Source organism: Macrosteles quadrilineatus, unplaced genomic scaffold (genome assembly GCF_028750875.1).
Source record: "Macrosteles quadrilineatus isolate MER2022 unplaced genomic scaffold, UCM_ALF_1.0 Scaffold_1__1_contigs__length_201487025, whole genome shotgun sequence".
Lineage (NCBI taxonomy): Eukaryota > Metazoa > Arthropoda > Insecta > Hemiptera > Cicadellidae > Macrosteles > Macrosteles quadrilineatus.
In genome coordinates this window covers 10,238,517-10,260,997 of record NW_026542594.1, presented here as the reverse complement: position 1 = coordinate 10,260,997, position 22,481 = coordinate 10,238,517, and the positions used below count along the sequence as shown (strand labels likewise).

The following is a 22,481-nucleotide window of genomic DNA, read 5'->3' as shown; positions in this document are numbered from 1 at the left end:
AAATTCCTAAGCCTGGTTCCCATCCTCTTCCGGACATGGCCTAAGCATTCAAGCTTCTCAACTTGGCAATTTAGTCCATAGGTATTGTCCTTCACAACAGCTGGATATGCTGCACTATCACCGTCGCCAAGGTAATACTTATACCTAACATCGGGGGTGGCCAGCGATTTACGGAACATGTCCAATACACCTTCAACCTCCATACCACCACTTGTGCCACTATAATTAGCAGCACAGGAGGTTTCATGCTCATTTTGTTATCTATTTTTGCATCTACAAAACTTACTGTAGGTTCTCACATCAATAACCTTGCCAGTATTAGCCGCAATGCAAGTAACGACACCATTCAGGGATGTATGGCCTCGGCGTTGCCATGAACCGTCAAATATTGCAGTTATGTCGTTGTCCCCATCATTTTCTTCTATACATTCTTTAGCTGCCTCCAACATAGACTCCTCACATACCTCTTTAGCAGCTGTGTACAAAACATCATTATACCTTTTAAAAGCGGGAGGTCGTGGAAGGTTCATTACAGAGCAAACCGTCTTTGCAGCTTGCTCCCCTTTACCCACACAACGGAAAGCATAGGTGAATCTAGTATTTGTTTCTGATTTCCCATTCACTAACTTATCACTATTTTTTGAAGAAACCTGGAAACCACACTCATTACAACTAATAACAATATTTACACTTAGTCCAAATCTGTTCTTAGTATTGATTGAGAGCGAACCACCACATTCTGTACAAACCGCAATCTTTGTTAGTAAAGTTTCAAACTTCTTCAAATTCACAATATCATTGCAATCTTCATGTACTTCATATTTTTCATATTGCACTAAGCTGGGAGCTACTTTTTTCTTAGAAGAACTAGTCTTAGACCTAGGCCTGTTTTCATTCTCATCAGGTCCACTAACACTGGGAACACTAGGCCTACCTTCATTCTCAATAGGTCCATCATTTGAGTTAGGCCTACTCTGAACTGATTTTAACTTTTTTACTTGTTGCTTGGAAACGCCACTAAACACTTTTTTCCGTTTTTTCACTTGAATTCTAGGCATTGTTGTAATGTAACTCACTACAATCACAAACAAAACACAGAAACAAGAAGGGTAACTTTTATATTATAAAATAAAGAGAAACAAGTTTGTTTACCAATACAGCTGACTGCAGTACAGACAGCAGCTAGAAAAAGGGAATAAGGAAAGCCAGTGCTACCAACATGGAAAGTAAAATATTCGTATAAACGAAAATAAGCACTATAGCAAGTGACTACTACAACGCCGAGCGCCAAGAGCGTTCTAATTTCGTATTGCATTCATTTGTATATTTAGCTGTATAATATGAAATAGTTGTCAGAATTCAATAAATGAGGTATTAAATTAAAGCTTAAAAGTCATAGAACTCAAAACAGTAAAAAGCTAAAAATCCAAAATTTTGACCAAAATTAAGTCTGACGCCCCTGTTAATTAATAACTCTACTGGTTGACTATTTACCTTTACCACTACACTCAGACATTCACCCTGCTTAAAATTTACTTCACCTAAATATCCTTTTTTTGAATGAATCAAATCGTCTGAGTCAACTTCCTTAATCTCTTTTACCTCCTTTAGTTTGTTTGGACAACATTTTGCAAAGTGACCACGAAATTTGCACTTGGAACACTTTTCTACAAAAGCAGGACATTCCCGAGGGCCATGAGTTGTTCCTCAGCGACGACAGGAAAATGTTTTAGTAGTTTGAGCCACACGTTTATTATTATCAAAAGGTTTTGAACTTACCCCAAATACATCTTCCCTGGATGGTTTATCTCTAATTACAGCTTGCTGTTTAGACATTGCCTCTGCTTGACGCACTCTTGTGATTGCCTTATGAAGGGTCAATGACTCATTAATTGTAGAGACTCTGATAAGTTTTGGTTATGAACACCAATAACAATTAAGTCTCGTACCAAACTGTCCTTGAGCTGTCCAAACTCGCAACTTTCCGCGAGTTTGTGCAAGTCATTGACAAAAGCATCCACCGGTTCACCTGCACTTTGCCTACGTTTTAGAAATTTAGCTCTTTCGTAGACCAAATTTCTTTTAAGGCCTAAGTACCTCGCAAAGGCATTTACTACATCCTCATAACTTAACTCTTTTTCTTCGCCTAGTCCAAACGTTTCAAAAAGACCTTCACCTTCCTGCCCTAAAGTATATAAAAGGGTGCTTATTTGCTGGTGGTCCGGTTTTAGATACAACTCTGATGCCTGCCTGTAACGTTCAAACCGCTTAATCCATAAAGGCCACATAGCTGGGTTGGTAAAATCAAATATTTCAGGAGCACTTAGTAGTGCCTGTAGACCTATCACTATTGGTGCTGGCTTTTGATTGGGTACTAATCATTTTCATAGATTTATCAGAGCCTATTTGAAACTTACTTCTATGTCGTGGACCAACTGCCTCATCTCCAGAATCTTCAGTTGTAAACTCGTCCTCTTACTTTTTTTTACTTTCTAGAAGATTTCTTGTTAGGTCTTGACATGTTTTAAATGTTTATTTCACAACCTGACACCATGTAAGATAATATAAAATTCTAATAAATGCTGTAAGTAAAGAATGTGTTTATTATTCAACAAGAGTCATCGTCACCACAACAACAAACTAAATTATAAAACATATGTTAAATGCAAAGGCATATGAATGACACTACAATTAGTTTAACGAGTACTTAGGTTTGCTACAACAGGGAGGGTAAAAAGGGGTTTTTTTGTAAAATGTTAGTAGTTTAGTATGAAATGAATGCATTTTCCAAATGTGATCAAAATATGGCCATAAACAAGCAAACTACAACAGTTTACTTATTCTTCATAAGAATAACATGGGAATTTTAAATTTACAGTTTTTTGGAATTTTCTCCGTAACCATTAGGCGCATAATAACGCTTCAATATACTAAATTATTTGTTTTTTTAAGCTCTACAAAATGGTTTGGAAAGAAAATGCTAAATTTTAAGTTTTTAGGGACAAAAATGGGAAAAACCAATTTTTGCCCCATAAAATCTCTATAAACCCCTGTTCCCATAGTCCGATCATGCTGGTTCGCGAACTCGTTCGAATAAACGTAGGTTTACAAGGAGGAGTTGTCTCACCCTTGTTGTGGGCTCTTGTGGTGGACGATCTACTGAGAGAGGCTGATAGGAGAGACATGGACCTCCAAGCCTTTGCAGACGACCTAGTGCTGACTGTCAGAGGAAAACACGCAGCCACAGTGAACAACCTCACCCAGACAGCCGTTAGCTTCATTGAGGGGCGGTGCTCCAAAGAGGGGCTCACAATTAACCCTGACAAAACAGAGATAATCTCCTTTACGAGAAGGAGAACAAACCTAACAGCTCCGAAAATTCAGGGGAAAAGTGTGAAACTTGTGAAGGAAACAAAATACCTTGGAGTTTACCTGGACCAGAAACTGACCTGGAGCAGGCATTTTGACTATGTACTTGCAAAAGGAACAGGAGCTTTTGGTGCCTGCAGAAGAACCTTTGGCAAGAAATGGGGACTTAGTCCCAAACTTATACATTGGACTTATGAAGCCATAGTCAAACCAATGGTTACATATGCAGCCTTAGTATGGTGGCCTAAGGCAGAGCAGACAGTGGCTGGCAGGAAACTGCAGCAGCTGCAAAGGCTGGCGTGTTCAGGGATCTGTGGGACCATGAAATCCTGCCCCACATCTGCAATGGAGGCAATACTCGACATGCTCCCACTAGGGCTGGAATTCAAGAAATGTGAAGCCATATCTGCCCTAAAAATGGGAAGCAGAGGCGAGCTGAATCTACAGAGGCAGTCTGGTCACCTGTCCATCCTAAGGGACTTCCCAAGCATGGACATGGAACTAAGTATACCAGACCTCATGACAAAGGAATACGACTTCGAGATTCCTTACCAAGTTGCTATAGGAGGAAGAGATAACTGGCAACAGTGTAACTTCAACTTTGACAGAGCATGCTTGGTTTATTACACCGATGGAAGTCGGAAGGATGAGAGATCAGGGTTGGGAGTGTATGGTAATAAAACCAAACATCCCTGGTCTTGGGCAAAACAACAACAGTATTTCAATCAGAGGTCCTGGCGATTGAGTGCTGTGCTAATAATATTCTTGGCAAGAATCTAAGAAAGGGGAGAATCCTTATTCTCTCTGACAGCCAGGCAGCATTGAAGGCGCTGGGGTCATGTGTGACACAGTCACGAACAGTGCAAAAACACCCTCAAAATGTTAGCAGAGCGGAACCAAGTCAAATTGTCTTGGGTTCTTGGACATTCGGGGCATGAGGGGAACGAAAAAGCCGATGCATTGGCCAGTAAGGGTGCGGAGGACCAACTGTCAGGACCAGAACCCTACTGTGGTACCCCCATAAGCTCAGGAGTAGCCAAAGTCCAAGACTGGGTCAAGGCTCAAAAGGCTCTGGCCTGGAGAAACTACCCAGGAATGAGGACGTCTAAATTACTAATTGACCCCACTGATAAAGGATGGAAAGGCTTGCTGAGCCTTAAGAAAGGGGACATTAGTCTACTAGTAGGAGTGTTAACAGGGCACGGTCCTATCAGGAAACATCTCAGGACCATAGGTAGGTCACAGACAGACCTCTGCAATTTCTGCGAGAACGAAGTAGAAACCTCAGAACACTTATGGCTGGACTGTCCAGCATTGGCCCAAAGAAGGCTTACATCTCTGGGGAGGTTATTTCTGGAACCAACAGAGATAAGGAAGCTGGGTGTCTTTCAGCTCCTGGGCTACTTGAGAAGCTTAGGGCTGTCAGAATGATTTAAAGGGTGCTACAATAGGTCTCCAGGCCGAAGTAGCTAGGGGTAGGCTATTACCCCAACCCCACAAGAAAAAAAAGAAGAAAAGCTCTACAAAATGGTTTGGAAAGAAAATGCTAAATTTTAAGTTTTTAGGGTCAAAAATGGGAAAAACCAATTTTTGCCCCATAAACCCCTGTTCCCATAGTCCGATCATGCTGGTTCGCGAACTCGTTCGAATAAATGTAGGTTTACACGTTTGTACCAAATTTCATCAAAATCGGATGATTTTTGCTCGAGTTATCGCGCTAACGGACACATATATAAATATATATATATGAATTTAAACGGATGGTGTTTTTGGTGTTTTTGGAAAATAGAGAAGCCTATACTTACAACCAGACATTCCATCCCCATGTTAAATTTGTCGCCAGGTTTTTAATTAAATTTGTTGTATTTGATGTGAGCCACCAACATATTGCGTTGATCTAAATGACTAATTCCTGTTGAATACACAATGTTTTTTACCAAGTAAAACTTATGGAATAACTTAAAATGAGCTATAGCAACTGTTATGACCCACCAACTTTGTTAGCAACAAAAAAGGTAGAAAATAGAATTTTAGACACACATTCTGTGACTGACTCACACAACTACATATAAAAAAATAAAAAAAATTGCGACAGCTGGTCCACATAGATGGGAAGTCTACTTCAGTATCCAATAGCCAATGTGTGTACATTACATATTTTTGTTTGAGTTTTCGACCACTAGATGACCACTAGTTATTATTATTTTGTAATGGTTACACTTGCATAATGAGGTATATACTAACAATAACAATGCAATACCCACCTGTTGCAACGGCACAGCGGCAAGTGGATCTTTGGGTGAGGTAGAGCGATATTGTCTACAAGGCACAGAACATCCCTTCAGTCCTCCAGTGACAGTCTCAGAGACAACATACAGACCCCACACAGCCTCAGCGGCTGGTCGGAGCCGGGCACTCAGGCGGTTCAACACTACAGTCAGCAGCTGGGCGGCCCCAGCAGCCTCCCCACCAGCACCCGCCATGACCAGGTCCTCTATCACATTGACTAGCTGCTGGCTCTCACCAACGTCCATAGTACTGTAAACAATCATAAACATGGGGAAAAGTGATTTGGGATAGCTCTTATAGATTAATGAGGTCTGTCCCCATATTTTCAGATTGGGTCGGGCCAACAGTTGGCCCCAGAGGTCGGTTCGGACCATGAATAATTTTGGTAATAATTTTATAATTGCAATCACAGTAAGCGTCTGAAAAAATACACAATCAAAAATTTACAATTTCGATGTAATTGCAGGTGATGTTGACAGATTTGACAATAGTGGGAGACAATAATGATGTTGTTGTAACTGCAAAAGACGTTCACGATTTCTTCCTGTCAACAGAAAATGTTCTCAATTTTACCATGACTGCGGAAGATCTTCACATTTACAATTTTGTTGTGACCGAGGAAGATTTTCATGATTTTTCCGTGACTGTGGATGATGTTTACAAATTCAAAAGGATATAGGGAACATCATGTTACATATTATGTAAATCGATTATAGTATCATAAGCAATGTTTTGGCAACGTAAAAGAAAACGTTATTAAATTATGGTTCTTGTGTGTGGCAGATTGAGTGTAAATATACAAAAATATATTTAGTCCTTACTGTCTTCACAATTAGAGGTGATACTGCACTTGTAGCCGGGGGCCGTTGGCTGGGGTGTTGGGGGGGGGGGGGGGTTAATGGTATGGTATGGAGGAGGGAATTCGGGTAATCAGGAGGGATAAACAGGGTAATGCTAATAGGTTAGGACTAGGTGTGTCTGGACCAAACTTAATTTAAGCGTGCTGAATCTGCTACGAATAAAACTAGGAAGATTGCTGGGGACCAGAGGGACGGAGACCTTTTACCCAGATCAGAACACCTGCCTAGCCAGCTTTGATTTACTCTAATTGAACTAACTATTTAACTGTGAACCTATCCTTCCAACTATGAACTGAACATGGATAATTCTTACTAATATTGATGACTTAATGAATGATATGTAAATTGAATACTGAATGTGAAATATGTATGAATTGATTGATAACCATTAAGTTACATTCTGGGAACATGAGGTTTAATATTTCATGTTTAAGAACGTTGGGTGCAGAAGGCACCCAACCTACTAAGTTGTGATTTCCTACATTTCAATAGTCGGGTGAGCCAGAAGGGCTCCCGTTTGTTTCCTGACTTAGCCAACCATAATTTGAACTTATTCCTATTCCTACATATTAATTACAAATAAACTTACCCATTATGACGAGAGAGACGGTTAGCTGATTGACTATTGATACTAGGATTTAACCTGTCATTTTGTGTTTATATTCTATTTTTGTTTAACGCTTGGTTTGAACACAACCCAAAGTTTAGTATTTGAAAGAATAATTATAATTGGGCTTAACATGTTTGATAATAACTCAGTGATTGTGAATATATGTGTACACCAGAAGAAATATATAGCAGAAACTGCAAAACATGTTTCATTAAACCTGTTTTCTGAAAAATCAAGAAGAAGTATGGACGAGCATACAAACTGTTTCTTCTTGGTGCGTAAGTAAGAAGGTTACAAAATTACTTGTTTATTCTGTTTATACTGATTATTACACCCGTACTATTGAAAATAAGTAACACTTAACCACAACTACAATCAGCTGGTGTAGTATTTCCCATTCCGTTCAACGCTTGGGTTTAATCCAACCTAAAAATGTGTTGTATAGTGTTTGAAAGACTAATTGTTTATATGCTTTATAGTGACTGTAGGAAAAATATGATGTGTTATACAAGCGCAAATGGACTTTTCTCACTAGTTACACATATAACTATTGTATAAGTCATGAAAGGTAATAAAAGTTACTGAAAATAAAGTTTCCCATTAGTTGAAATTTAACTTAGAAAAAAGGTTATCAACTCAGCTAAATTTTAAGTCAACCCTTGGTCTTTTGATCTAATTAAATTAATTGAAAAATATTTTACATTCTTATTTATTTGTCCATAGAAGCTGTTTATTTTTTGCGACGTCCTGTAATCCAGGTACTAGGAGGTCACGAATTGTGGATATTTATAGGCATGCACTGTGGATACGATCCTCCCTGGTGTGAATTAACGTCCACACTAGTGAGCACTACGACTCACGTACTATCCTGATAATTAGACTAATTCTTTAATACCAAGGCAAAAATGTGGTTCAGATTCCACTATAAACTGTAGGTCCCTTAGTTGCCATTAGCTGTATGGGCTATTAATTAAAAGGTGTGTCTAAGGAATATGTCGGCCTTAGTCACTAACAAGACTACAAGATCACCACTCATCTTACACTCATCTCCATTCATACTTGGCTTAAAATACCTACTTTGTATGGTCGCCATTTCATTGAAAAGTATAAAGTATTACCGTAGGTGTCACGGAAAGACCTAGGACCGGGACTGATTTAATTTTTTTTATTTTGATGTCCCCAGAGGCCAAAAAACACTATTCGTTCAAATTTTTATTTATGAATATATATATCCTGTACCATAATACGAGTAACGTTTGCACGCACAATGATTTCAAAAACGGTTCCAACGATTTCCTCTAAATGTAAGAAATATCTTAGTTTTAGGCTAATAACAATATCTATGCTAGGCTCTGTTAATGCACAGGAATTTTGTATGAAGAATCTTTAGGGAAGAATCACTTTAAAGTAGGGATGGGCGAGTCCCAAAATTTTGGAAAATTTTTTGGAAAAAATTTCCTCATTTTCGGGACGGGGTTACATTTTACTCGTGAATATTTCGGGACGGGATTTGATCCGATCGTCGACGATTTTGCCGCTTCGCGAGTGACGATGACGCCGCTATCGCGAGAGAGGTCATGATAGTTCCGCAAACGCAGAGACGAAGTCATTTTAACGATCACACCGTGACCACAGGTCATTTTGAAGTTCGCGCCGTGACCGCAAGTCATTTTGACGATCGCACCGTGACCTCGAGTCATTTCGACCATTGTGCCGTGACCACGATATTGTGTTTTTCACGATGTTTCACATTATTGTCTTAGGTAGCAATATCGCTCTACACATGTAAAAATTTAGGATTCATTAAGCTAAACTACTTTTCTACTCATAATAATAATAATATCACTTTATTGTCATAAAAGATTTCACATTTCCAGCAAAGCTGGTGAAACAGATGACATTGTCATTATTTAGCTAACAAAAATAAAAATTAAATCTAAGAATTAAAATTAAATTAAATTCTTCAGCAATTTAAACTTTACAATATTATTGATGTTTTTAAAATGAGCAGGTAGACCGTTGTAAAGCCTCAGACTCATATAGTACGGTGATCTTTCGTAAACGCATAGCCGATGTCTTGGATACTGCAAATTATTTTTTGAACGTGTTGGGTATTAATGAATAAATTGATTGTTTATAAATAATTGTGGATTACTCTTAAAGTATACTAGAATTTTATAAATGTAAAGTGAAGGCATTGTTAAAATTCCATATGTTTCAAAAAGCGGTTTACATGACTTTTTTTTGGTGTGTAAATGATAAGATTCTTAAAAACTTCTTTTTTATCTTAAAAATTGTTGAGGCATATGATGTTGAGCTCCATAACTCAATACCATATTGCATAATGGAAAAAATATGGCATAATAAACTATTAGCTTTGTTTTAGAATCAATTATGTTTCTTATAACATACATCCTGGAAACAAGCTGTATGTAATCTTTTAGCTAGTATTTCAATGTGAAGTTTCCATGTCAAATTTTTATCAATATTTAAGCCTAAAAATGTAGTTTGTTCGACAAAAGCTAAAATATCATTTTTATACGGTAATTCAAAAATTATGTTTTGCTTATTTTGTAGTGTTTGGAATTGAATAATATGTGTTTTAGAATTATTAAGCTTTAAACCATTTGCCGCAAACCAGTTAGTCAAGTCTACAATTGAATGATCAAGTTCTAATCTAAGAGTATGTACATATTTTGCTTTTACTATGGCTGTAGTGTCATCAGCATATAATATTAGGTTTGATGATACATTGTTAGGAACATCGTTAATGAATATTAAAAATAACAAGGGACCTAAAATTGATCCTTGGGGTACACCACAATTGATGGTTTGCCATTTTGAAATGAAATGTCTACCATTTTTCTTAATGACAGTTCTTTGTTGCCTGTTTCTTAAATAAGATTGTATCCAAGACAGCGCCAGATCAGAGAAGTTATAATATTTAAGTTTATTACTTAATACATTATGGTTCTCACAATCAATCACCTTGGACAGATCACAGAACACTGCTGCAATACTCTGAGATTAGTCCAAGCCATGATGTCACAATTTTTGACACGATTAATGAAATCAGAGACAGCTGATATTGTGTTTTTTTTTCTAATCTAAAGCCAAATTGATTATCTGTAAACAGATTATTGTTTTCAAAAAAAGAGTACATTTGTTCATATGCTATTTTTTTAAATTTTTGATAGAGATGGTAAAATTGACACGGGACGGTAGTTTTCTGGGTTTTCTAGTGGTTTTAGTTCAGCATTTTTTAATTGGTATGGAAAAATTCCTTCATCAAAACATTGATTTAAAATCAGACAAAGTGGCTCCTCAATAAAGTTCATAATATTTTTTATTATTTCAACTGAAACCCCATTCCATCCTACTGATTTTTTATTTTTTTATTGTAGTTTAAATTTCTGATACAGATACATGTCTGAATTTGAAATTAATTCTTTGATTAATCATAAAATTATTCACTAACTTGGATGCAGTATCTAAACAAGGTATGCAATTAATGTCCTTAGAGGTGTTTGCAAACTTTACATTGAGAAATTTCGAAATAGCCTGACTATGATTTATCAGCTTATCTCTGATACACTCATCTCATAACTAATTCAGGCCGTAAAAACTCTACACAGTTTTTTTTTTATGCAGCCAGTTTCAATACCTGTAAGGTATTTTATAATGAGACTGATTTTTTACAATAAATTTCACCAGATATGACATTATTTAGTCACAACACTTTTTCTATATTTACCCATCATTGGTTTTTATATATCAGTACCACAAACAGTAAAAATGGATTTTTTTTATTTTTTAGTAACTGCAATACTGAAGTCTTTTAAAACAAATCCTTTTTTGCACAAGAAAAAATCCCATCCCTTCCCAAAAATTGGGAAGGAAATAAAAATCCCGTCCCGAACTTAAAATTCAATCCCGTCCATCCCTACTTAAAAGTCATGTGAGTATTATGAGAAATCTAACCAAAACTACTAGCAGCAAAGTTTGAGACTCAAACAACTAGGCCATAATAATTTAAGCAATTCGCTAAAATGTAAAAGTTTTGTACTAACCTCGTTTTGACTACAGAAACTAGAAGGTCGATGCAAGTCTCACACACAGAAGCTAAACAGAGATCAGTGTGTGACAGTACGGCCAAGCAGTGTTGCCAACAGTGAGGGAAGTGTGGAAGGTTCTGCAAGCTAGCAACAAACATCTCTAGTAGTGTAGTACACAGATCTTGTGTTGGCAACCTTGCTAGTAGGCTGTGGTTGGCAGAGTTTTGCAGCATTGCATGCAGCAAGTCGGATGAGCAAATCTTTACTTCCTCTGACACTGACAAATCCCCCAGATTATGGCGAAGACGACGAACTAGCTCAGCAAGGGCTTCTGTAGTCAACCAATCTGTAACAAGGGCAGACACAGCATATTTCACAAACCAACACAATTTGTCTGGGTAGTCTAGTGGGCATTAGTGATGGCCGAAAAGATAAATTTAAAATCATAAAAAAAAATAGAAACTTAAAAACATTGAACCCAGATTTCAAAACCTTAATGTGAAACTTTTACTTGCCTGTTTTAAGGTTTACAAAACAAATACAAATAATAATAAAATGTTTATTATGCAATCAAAACTGGAAGAAACATTTTTGACCCTGACATAATAACATGAATATGTAACTACACTTTAAACCTAAAGTACCCCCGCCGCAGCAAACCTGCAGACTAAGTAAATTTCTTTGTACCTGATTTGATTTTCAATTTATTCTATTTAAATAACAAAGGTTTAACAAGTACAGTAGAGTCCCGCAAACTCGGCACTCGATAACCCGGCAGTCTGGATAACTCGGCCATCACCTGGCTCAGAAAATTACTGATTTTTTGAGTCCGAGTTGATCATGGACTCAAGCCAGCTTAAGTCAAATTATTTGCAACTGGTACTAAGGATTTGTTTTACTATAAATCTGATGACTTAATACTGACTTGTAATAAATTAATAAATTTACCAAGTTTGATAAAAATATATCCATAAACAAGCAAACTACAACATAAATGGTTTTAAGTTACCTTTGTCAGTAGCTCAAATGGTCGTTAAAACTCTACAACCAGGTTTCGATGCTGAGTTGCACCATGATCACGTAAGTCAGCAGGATAACTTCTTGCTCACATGTCGGTCAAATTGACGTCGTTAAAAAGTTTATAAACACAATACAGGACGTAAAAAACACATACATTAAACACGAACAGGTACAAAACATATTACGAACGAGATCAAACTATCGAACGGGCCCGTCACGGTTATCGGCGGCAGGAGGACTGGAGACGGCACCGTGTGCGGTGGTGTGACCTTGAGGTTACTGATAACCGAGATAGTGGACTCGTCCTTTGTGCTTCCTCCCCCGTAGATGAACTCGTCCGGTGCTTTTTAACGACGTCAATTTGACCGACATGTGAGCAAGAAGTTATCCTGCTGACTTACGTGATCATGGTGCAACTCAGCATCGAAACCTGGTTGTAGAGTTTTAACGACCATTTGAGCTACTGACAAAGGTAACTTAAAACCATTTATTAAGTCTTATAGCTCAGGGGCAGAAAAAAACAAAAATGTTTAAAACTACAACAGTTTACAAAATTCTCTTTTAAGAATAAGATACAAATTTTTGATTTCAATTTTTTTTTATTTAATACGTAACCAATAAGCGTATAAAAAAACATTAACATACTAAATTATTTGTCTTTTCAGCTCTTCAAAATTGGTCTAAAAAGAAATTGGGAAATTTTGTGTTTTGAGGGTCAAAAATTAGAAAAACCCGTTTTCACCCCATAAAACCCCGTTCCCATGGTGGTTTGTGGACTCATTCAAGTTTATCACGCCGTACACCATCCGTTCAAAATGTTATGTATGTATTTATATAAAACATTATGAACGGATGGTGTTTTTGGCCTATGGGGACATCAAAATGAAAGAGTAAATTGGTCCCGGGCCTAGGTCTTACCGTGAGACCTACGGTAATAGCTACTTCCCAATAGGGAAATGCGCTAAAAATAAAATTTTTCATTAACAGCAAACCCTGAAATATAATAACAGTTATAATAGTAGTGGTGTAATGTGTAGGTGGTTTAATAGTTCAAATATTAATCTCCTTACGGCAAATTTTCTGTTATAAACAATCAAATATGTCAGCAGTTTTAGTTTGGAGTTTTGAGTTCCTTGAAACTTGCCGATCGAATCTCAAATACAAAACCAAGTCTTGGTAGTTCTGAGATTTGGCATTGGGTTTTGACACATCACAGTACGGACCACGAGAGTCTGTAGTTGGCAGCAGCCAATACCAAGACTGGACTAGCACAACGCTGCAACATTGCCCGTTGAGTACCACTCGGCCGCCATTGCAGGACGTGGTGCCACTAATTCAAATATACTTAACAAAATTTTCAAATCAGCAATTTTAACATTAGATCAGAGAGATTTGGCAACAACACTCATTCCTCATTGGCTCCTTCGAAGTCCCATGGTAAATAGGCTCCTCCCTCAACTGCACTCTCTAGTGGTCCATATTGTAGTGGGCAATTAATGATGCTGTCTAACAAAATGGTTGACGTTAGGTAGTAATAAGAGTATATGAATCATGCCTTTCCCAAAAAACATAAGAAATGCTGATGACTTAGATAAAGCACTAATCACTATCTAACTGCCACTCACTGATCTGACGGAGGTTGCGCAGACAGTTATGCAGGATGTTGTACGACGGGTCCTGACGTGTCAGCAGGGCTGCTAACCTACACACTCCGCCATATGATACTATCCACTCCCTCACACACGGTGTTTGGTTCTCTGCTTTTAGTGCCCACTCTAGAATATCTTGCCACTTTACCTACAAGTGAAAAAAATCATACAGGTGTAATGGTCACTTTTTGTTAGGGGTACATTTTTGTCCCAAGTGAAGAAGTTAATCCACACCAGGGAGTATCGCATCTACGTGTGCATGCTATAACGATCCACAATTCGTGACTTTCTAGTAGCTGAATTACAGGATGACGCCACTGTCCCAGTCGATTCCCACCTCCATATAACGAAGTTATCATTGTCAGAATCGAATTCAAACTCTACCTAACAAATTGTCTGTGTCTTTCCCTCGATATAACGGACCGACCACATTATTAATTTAGAAAAATTTCAGTTCCTTTGATGAAAATGAAATAGAAAGGTGACGTCAACGCTTGCACTGACAATCACCTACTCCATTTTACACATCTGTCTACTGTGCGCTATGTCATAAGGCACAACTGATTTCATTAGCTGGGGACTGATGACTATTTTTTGTTTGTATACACAGTATTACAGTGTTTTCATGGGTTTGTCATAATTTTTTTCAATACTATGTTGGATTAACCGTGGTTTTCACTATCCGTGGTCTCCCTCTCCCTTATTATCCCAGATAATTGACGTTGTACTTTACAATGCCAATACTGTACTGTAAAGTATTGTAGCCTATGCTACTTAATTGTGTTTTAATGAGGTCAAATGCGGACTTATTGACCGGTGCTGTTTCTGAACCTCGACTTGGCGAAATCCCTACAAACCTATACTCAATATAACAAACCTCGTTTCCTTCATATAAGCCTAACAAATATTCAGTTCTGGTCCATCCATGTTTCAACAAAACTTTTATGCTCCAATTACATTGTAAATGTATATAGGATTAAAAATATACAATATAATGGTATGGTCGCCATTTCATAAGAAAGTATTAAAGTATAAAAATTAAGAAAACATATTTTCTGAAAATATTACAGAATGTCCCTATTGCTCAATTCAACGCACAGATAATAAATTTCTTGTCAGGTTCGGATATTCAATGACATTTTAGATTGTGACACTTTTCCTGCTTGGTAGTAGTAACCTTAAATCACCACATCTGTTGGATATTTAAGTACAATATGTAAGGTTTAAAAGGTTTTTATTTGCACATTGCAGGGTATTTTATTTTATATTTCTGTAACCAAACAAATTATATATTTTTTAGTTTTTACTAGAGTTATTAGAATCGAGGTCAAGATTTTATTTTATTGTAAGCAATCCAATCCTTTGAGTTTTCATTTTCTATACGCTCACCTGTAGAATTGAACTTTGATCGGGATGTTCCCTCCCCTGACCGGCTAGATAGTGAGCAGCGTTGGGTTAGATGTGCCTTGGACATGGTAGTGACCACGTCTTTCTCTCAACGCTCTAATTTTCTCTTTTTACTCTTTTACTCTTGTATAGTTTATTCCTCTAAATTCAGTGTAATTATTGTGATCATCTCAACACCTCGTCCGCCACACCATGAAGACTACCAGAAAGATTGAGGGCCCTCACTTCACAGCGATGTCTCAGCATGGAACTCTCTACTCACGATTTAATTGTACAGGTATTTTTAAATGGTCCTTCGGTTGCTAAAAATTACTCACAAACATTTAACATTTGGTCCTTCGAGCCGGATCAAATGTTAAATGTTTGTGGGTAATTTTTAGCAACCGAAGGACCATTTAAAAATACCTGTACAATTAAATCGTGAGTAGAGAGTTCCATGCTGAGACGTCGCTGCGAAGTGAGGGCCCTCAATCAGTCTGGTAGTCTTCATGGTGTGGCGGACGAGGTGTTGAGATGATCACAATAATTACACTGAATTTAGAGGAATAAACTATACAAGAGTAAAAGAGTAAAAAGAGAAAATTAGAGCGTTGAGAGAAAGACGTGGTCACTACCATGTCCAAGGCACATCTAACCCAACGCTGCTCACTATCTAGCCGGTCAGGGGAGGGGAACATCCCGATCAAAGTTCAATTCTACAGGTGAGCGTATAGAAAATGAAAACTCAAAGGATTGGATTGCTTACAATAAAATAAAATCTTGACCTCGATTCTAATAACTCTAGTAAAAACTAAAAAATATATAATTTGTTTGGTTACAGAAATATAAAATAAAATACCCTGCAATGTGCAAATAAAAACCTTTTAAACCTTAGATATTGTACTTAAATATCCAACAACATCTAATAGCCTTTAGTTGTTGACCATGCTTGGCCACTTCAATATTAAAATCAACAGTTTTTTACATATTCAAGAAATGCTCCAGTGATAGATCAACCAGATGATGTGCGTAGATTTTCCCTGCGATGCACACGAGCTGAGAAAAAAGGTTTCAAAGAAACATGCTTGCCTATTAATATATAGATAAGAATAGAAAACTGGAGTAAAATAAATGTCTCTTTTTCTCCCATACAGTTGATAAATATAGACAAAGCTGGTCTAGTCTCCTCCTTGCTACTTGTGCGGTAGGTCTTTTGTTAGAGCAGGCCTTTTTTTCAATGTTTCATTGTTTTATGTATTTATTTGTAATTTTGTTTGTGTCATTTTGTACTGTTATCTTTTGACGATGTTAAATAACTACTAATCGACTCTACATACATACCAGAAACTGATGATAGTGTTTTAACACCGAAACATGTCCTGAATTGACATATTTTATTGAGCTGTGATGGGATTAAGTAAGTAATTTATTCTTACAATACGTAAAATAAATGTTTATATGATTCAGACTCATAAATAAGTGTTGTTCATTCTTCAATGACAGTTTGAACTACAAATTCTATCCATAGATTGTAATAGTTTTGAGTCCAGTATACCAAGCTTCTTTGTAAAAGTGAATTTTAACCACAGTAGAAAACCACAATATACTTATTACTTACATATAGTGGTTCCAGAGAAGATTCCTCTTCATTACATGGAAAGGCAAGAGTTTCTTCCTAGAATTCAAAACACATAAGCTATTAGCATTAATGACATATTTTAATAAGTATTCTTGATGGGGATTTACATTTACATTTTTGAGCTGCTCACTAATAACTACCATATCTAAGGTAAATGAAGATCCAACAAAAAACTCATTATCTCAAATCTCATTATAAGTAGAAGAGGTGTGCCAACCTAATATTTTCAGTCAAGCTAATCAAAGTAATATGGTGATCATCACCTGTGGTCATGGAGACATGATCGTCTTCTGGAATCACTACAAAATCCTGAAAATCTTTCTCAGTCATGGAAACATCATAACTGTCTTCTGCGATCGCAGAAAAATTCTTATCATATCCCGCTGCCATGTAGACATCATCATCAACTCCCACCGTCACAGAAACGTTATCGTCGTCTTGCCTGATTGCAGCAAAACCATGAACATCTCCTGTGGTCATGTAAACTGTAGACATTATCGTCGTCTTCCGCGATCGCGGCAAAATTCTGTTCATCTCCAGTGGCCATGTAAACATCATCATTGTCTCTGATCATAATTTTTCGATCCTACTATCTTCGGAATATTGGAACAGACTTTGAGGATTGATTCTCGATACTGATACCAATGTCCAAGTGTTGGTGGTATCGAGAATAGATATATCTCTAATACCAACCAAAGAGTGTACTTTTATGCAATATATAGGTGAGCAGAGTGCACCGATTTTGAATTCATACGCTCAAAATCCGCGGCAAACACGGCAGATAAATGGTCCAATCAGCGACAAAACGCGGAGTGATACAAAGGACAAAGACCAAAAGTTTGAAAGCGAGGAGGAAACCGTTAAGCCAGCACTTGGAGCAGAGACACCATGTAGGTAGTGTCACTGGTATTCAGACCATGTTATCAATATCTTATTCGTAGCTTGGAAAATTGCGTTCGGGAGAAATTTGTACGTGCGTCGAAACGACAGCAAATGTCAATAGTTTATCGGATTGCTAACTGTTTGAAGTGCTGTGGTTATAATAAGTTGAATTGATTTCGAATTACCGGATGGATGTTGCGTTCGTGAGGGAAAATTGTACATGCGTCCAACTGGTCGCAAATGTCTACCTCTCATTCAATTGTAAATTATCATGACGGATTTTTAATTGATTTAAAATCACACCAGCTTGAAAATTTAAGAATCGATTAATAACTATTATACAATCTTTAAAAAATAAAACAACATCTGGCTATGACAATTTATCAGTAAAAATTGTAAAAGATGTGAAAGAGGAGATTAAATTCATTTTAATGCACCTAATTAACTCATCATTTGTAACAGGAATTTTTCCAAATGAGCTTAAAATTGCTAGAGTGGTGCCCGTTTATAAGAAAAACTCTAAGAAAGATATTTCAAACTACAGGCCAGTGTCAATTCTCCCGGCAATTTCAAAGGTATATGAGAAGTCAGTTTACAACAGGTTGAACAGTTTCTTGAACCAGTATGATCTAGAACAACATAGTTTCCGTGCTGGTAGATCGACTGTTACATCAGCGGTTAGTTTTGTTGAAGAAGTGATAAATTCACTAGATAAGGGTTTAAATTCAGTTGGCATCTTCATGGACATGTCCCAGGCATTTGATAATGTAGACCACCATCAATTAATAGCTAGACTTGATAATTTGGGTATTAAAGGAGTCACTCTCAAATGGTTTAAATCATACTTAGAGGAACGTTGCCAATTTGTATAAATATCAACTTTGTCAAAAAATAACATCATCCAAAAAGATGAATCCAAATAGATCTAATTTATCAAAGATATCATCTGGTGTCCCACAGGGATCGATTCTTGGTCCTCTTTTATTCATATGTTACCTTAAAAATCTTCTAAATTCTCTAAATGACCCAGGTAGTAAGATAAGTATATATGCAGATGATATTAATCTTAACACAACTGGGAAATCCCTAACTGATTTAGAAATGTCTGCTAAATCAGAATTAAAAAGTCTGAATCAGTTTTTAAAAGACCATAAATTAGTACTTAATGCTAGTAAACTAACTAATTAGCTAACTAATTGTAGTGAACTAATTTCATTCTTTTCAAAACAAAAAGATACAAAAATGATAAAAGTATCAAGTTAGATATAGATACAAATTCCATTGCTCAAGTTAAAACCTCAAAACTATTGGGTTTGATAATAGATGAGGATCTAAGCTGGAATAAACATGTCGAGTATTTAATAAAAAAACTAAATTCTGGTATATTCGTCCTAAGAACAGTGTCATATCTCTGTGAAAGACCAGTCCTTAAAATGATATATCATGCTCATATTGAATCACATATTAACTATGGAATTAGTATTTATGGTGGGACAAAGAAAAAGAATTTAAAAAAGATTTTGAAAATACAAAAAAAAAAACAATCAGTTTAATACATAAATTAAAATATAACCAGTCCTTCAAATCTTATTTTAAAGGGATGGGCATTTTTACAGTTCACGCCTTATATATTTTTGAAACAATTAAATATCTTTTAAATATTGCTGAGACTCAAAAATTACCTGTGCATAATTATAATACAAGGGGTAAAAATTATTTAGTTAAAGAAAAACAAAGACTTGAACTTTTTAAAAAAACAACCTTCTTATATTGGAAACTATTTTTTTTAGAAAACTTCGTAGTTTTTTAAAAAACAAAAAAACAAATCTAAATTTATTAAAAAACTGAAGGCATTCTTACTTGACCTTGAACCTTACAAGAAGATTATAGTAATTTCAATTTTAAATAATGTAGCGTATAGTATTTTGTAATGGTTAACTGTTTCTTATTGCTAATTTAGGTAGTAAGTAACAATAGACACTATTCATGTATGAAAATTTGTACTGTGTGAATAAAGACTCTTTGAATCTTGAATCTTGTGACGAACTGTTGTCAATAAAATTTCGCTCGGTTGACACCGCTACTAGTCAGGTTTTAAATGTCGTCCGTGAGTGAATCTTTCGTGAGTGTGTAAGTTTGCGTGGTCGGCCTGTGTACGTAAGTAGATGTTGTGTATTATCTGTGATATAGATTTAATTTAGCATAAGCCAATCTGCCAAGTGTTTCATATTTCACATACATGCCTGTTTCACGTATTTCATGTCCTAGTTGGTCCGTAACGGTTTTAATGCCGCATGTTCATCAAATTGCAATATCTGTACATTATTTATTAGGTTCATCAAATGTCAAATTATCCGAGGTTATTATAGGAGATTTGAGAAGTTTAAAATGTTTAATAAATTACAATTTGTGTAGATAATTAAATTGAAATCAATCTATAGTTGTGTTAATAGATAAATTTATATTATATATTAAAGTTCAATTTTTATTATAAGTCACAGCTGAAATTTGTTGTATTACATTGTATTGTTGATCAATCAAAGGAACAATTCCGGTGCGAGTGGTTGATTGTGATTTTAGAGGAGAGATTCAGAGGCAAACGTTGCATTCGAAGGCTAGGAGGGAACATTAAAGATCACAAGGATAGACTACCATTAGAATCAATTTTAAAAATTAAACAAACAGTCAACCAAAGATCCGACTCAGAAGTTGATCAGCCCCATTTGTATTGAGCATCACAGTGGTACTGTAATATAGTCCACTGGCAAACAAGTCCCTGTTGCATTAACATACAACCAGCCAGCTGTACAAAAAAATATATTTGGGGAGTCTGGTGATCTTAATAATCCTTAGTCTTTCTCTATTTTTCCCGGGACATTGCACGCTAGTGGGGTGGATAGGATTGATAAACAAAATATCACAATCATATCCTCCGCTTGGAAAAATAGAGTATCTCTCTGACCACAAATGTATAAATTTTAATCACATCATTCATTGCCTGTCTGAGATCTGTAATACGGTATTGTTTCGATAAAAAATAGTACAATCTATTTGTTTTCCAAATACCATCTTTTATTCTCCTGCAGTTTCATCTTAATATATAATGAATGACATATTTTAAAGAGGAACGGCTTAACTGATCATATTATTACATATTCAATTTGATTTATCTTTGCATTTTTTAATCTATTTAAACATCAACAAAGGATATACAAATATATCATTAAAATCTGTCAATGTTCAAGAATTTACTATCAACCTAACTTTCAGTAAACAGTTTATTTTTCTTTCTCAAATTTAGAGTGTCTCATATCACTGGTATTATTTAAGGCTAAACATCCCTGAAAAAGTTGTGTTTCTGGCCCGATAGATAGCAGCACAGCGGCAAATTTGTACCACTTATAATTTCCGTATTTATTATCAGATTTTTGTTTTGTAAATGATATGAATAAGACATTCACACTATTTTGCTAATGTTTTTTAAAATGTATTTACAAAAAAGTTTTATAAAGAATTTTTTTTTGCTGTAATTATTTTTTTTAATCGCAGGTAGTCATTTTGTAAGGAGAAATTTTAAAAGAATTTTGCCGTTTTCAGATATTAATTCGGCCAAATGGTTGTATCGGAATAATTATTTAAAGAAATTATCATTATTTCTCTCGCGCTCCGGTCCCCTCCCCCTCCCCCCCCCCACACATAGCGCAGCTCCAGTGCCCAGCTGCTCTGCCCGGCCCTGCAACGCGACTGTAGCTTCGTCATCTCACACACACCTCGCATTCATACTCTGACCGGACACACTTACTAGACTGGACTCCTGATTTTAACAGACACTAGTTTATGATTTAAAAACAAGTATTTTCTGTAAGTCGGAAAGAGACATCTATTCAAATAAAATTGTAAAGTTTTATCTGTACATTGCTTAGGAATCATGGAGTTTTTGGTTATTTTTACATTTCATAGCCTAAGAAAGTCTACGAATAAAGCCTATCAGTAATATATAAAAACTGAATACTTGTGTCAGGTAATTAATATTACAGTTATCATAAATGTTATTTCTTTAACCGAGAATGCTCATTCCGATGACTAAAATAGCGAGCTGTGTTAGCGCTAAAACAGCATTGCGAGAGTTGGCGCAAAACACTCTCGCACTCTAATTTTCACGTTTTCTTTCTGGACTCCAAAATAATAGCTTATGCTATGAAAATGATAAAACATTAGTGAAATATTTTTTTAGCAAACCATCATGAATTTTTAAAGCTTTATGTTGTTAACGTATCAATGTTTTGTGGACTGTGCATTTATTTACTTACTAGCTGTTTGCCCGTTCTCAACGATGTAAAAACTACTGGATTGCGCTACTGCTGTAGCACTGCGGGCGCTGTTTTCGGTCTAGCTCCCCCCACCATCTACTGGCAGTAGCCGACGCAGCCCATACACTTACCATTGTAAAACGCACCTTTTTAAGTAGCTGTTCTGTTTAAATATATAGATATAAAATATTGCTAATGCATGCCAAACACTTTTTACTATTCTAATCTTTATGTCTTCTTCTTTTCTTGCAGAAAATGACACATTTGAACTCTTAAAAACCCTACTACATTTGTACAGTTTTTACCGTAAATCTATGCTTGACATTAACGTGATAGGCATACTTTTTTATGACCTATTTTGTAAGATACATTGTCATTAAACATTGAAAGAAAAAATATCGCGTTTACGTCA

At 36.2% G+C, this 22,481-nt stretch overlaps 1 protein-coding gene across 1 annotated transcript in view; it reads right to left on the bottom strand.

Annotated features, from left to right (window-relative positions):
* Positions 1-22,481, bottom strand: part of LOC128994481 (E3 ubiquitin-protein ligase listerin) — a 243,802-nt gene that overhangs the window by 141,992 nt on the left and 79,329 nt on the right. Inside the window, exons 12-15 of the mRNA XM_054419068.1 lie at positions 16,857-16,913; positions 13,829-14,000; positions 11,199-11,529; positions 5,634-5,907 (exon numbers count right to left, since the gene is read on the bottom strand). Of these exons, the coding sequence (XP_054275043.1) occupies positions 5,634-5,907; positions 11,199-11,529; positions 13,829-14,000; positions 16,857-16,913 (834 nt within the window). The remainder of the gene's footprint in view (positions 1-5,633; positions 5,908-11,198; positions 11,530-13,828; positions 14,001-16,856; positions 16,914-22,481) is intronic.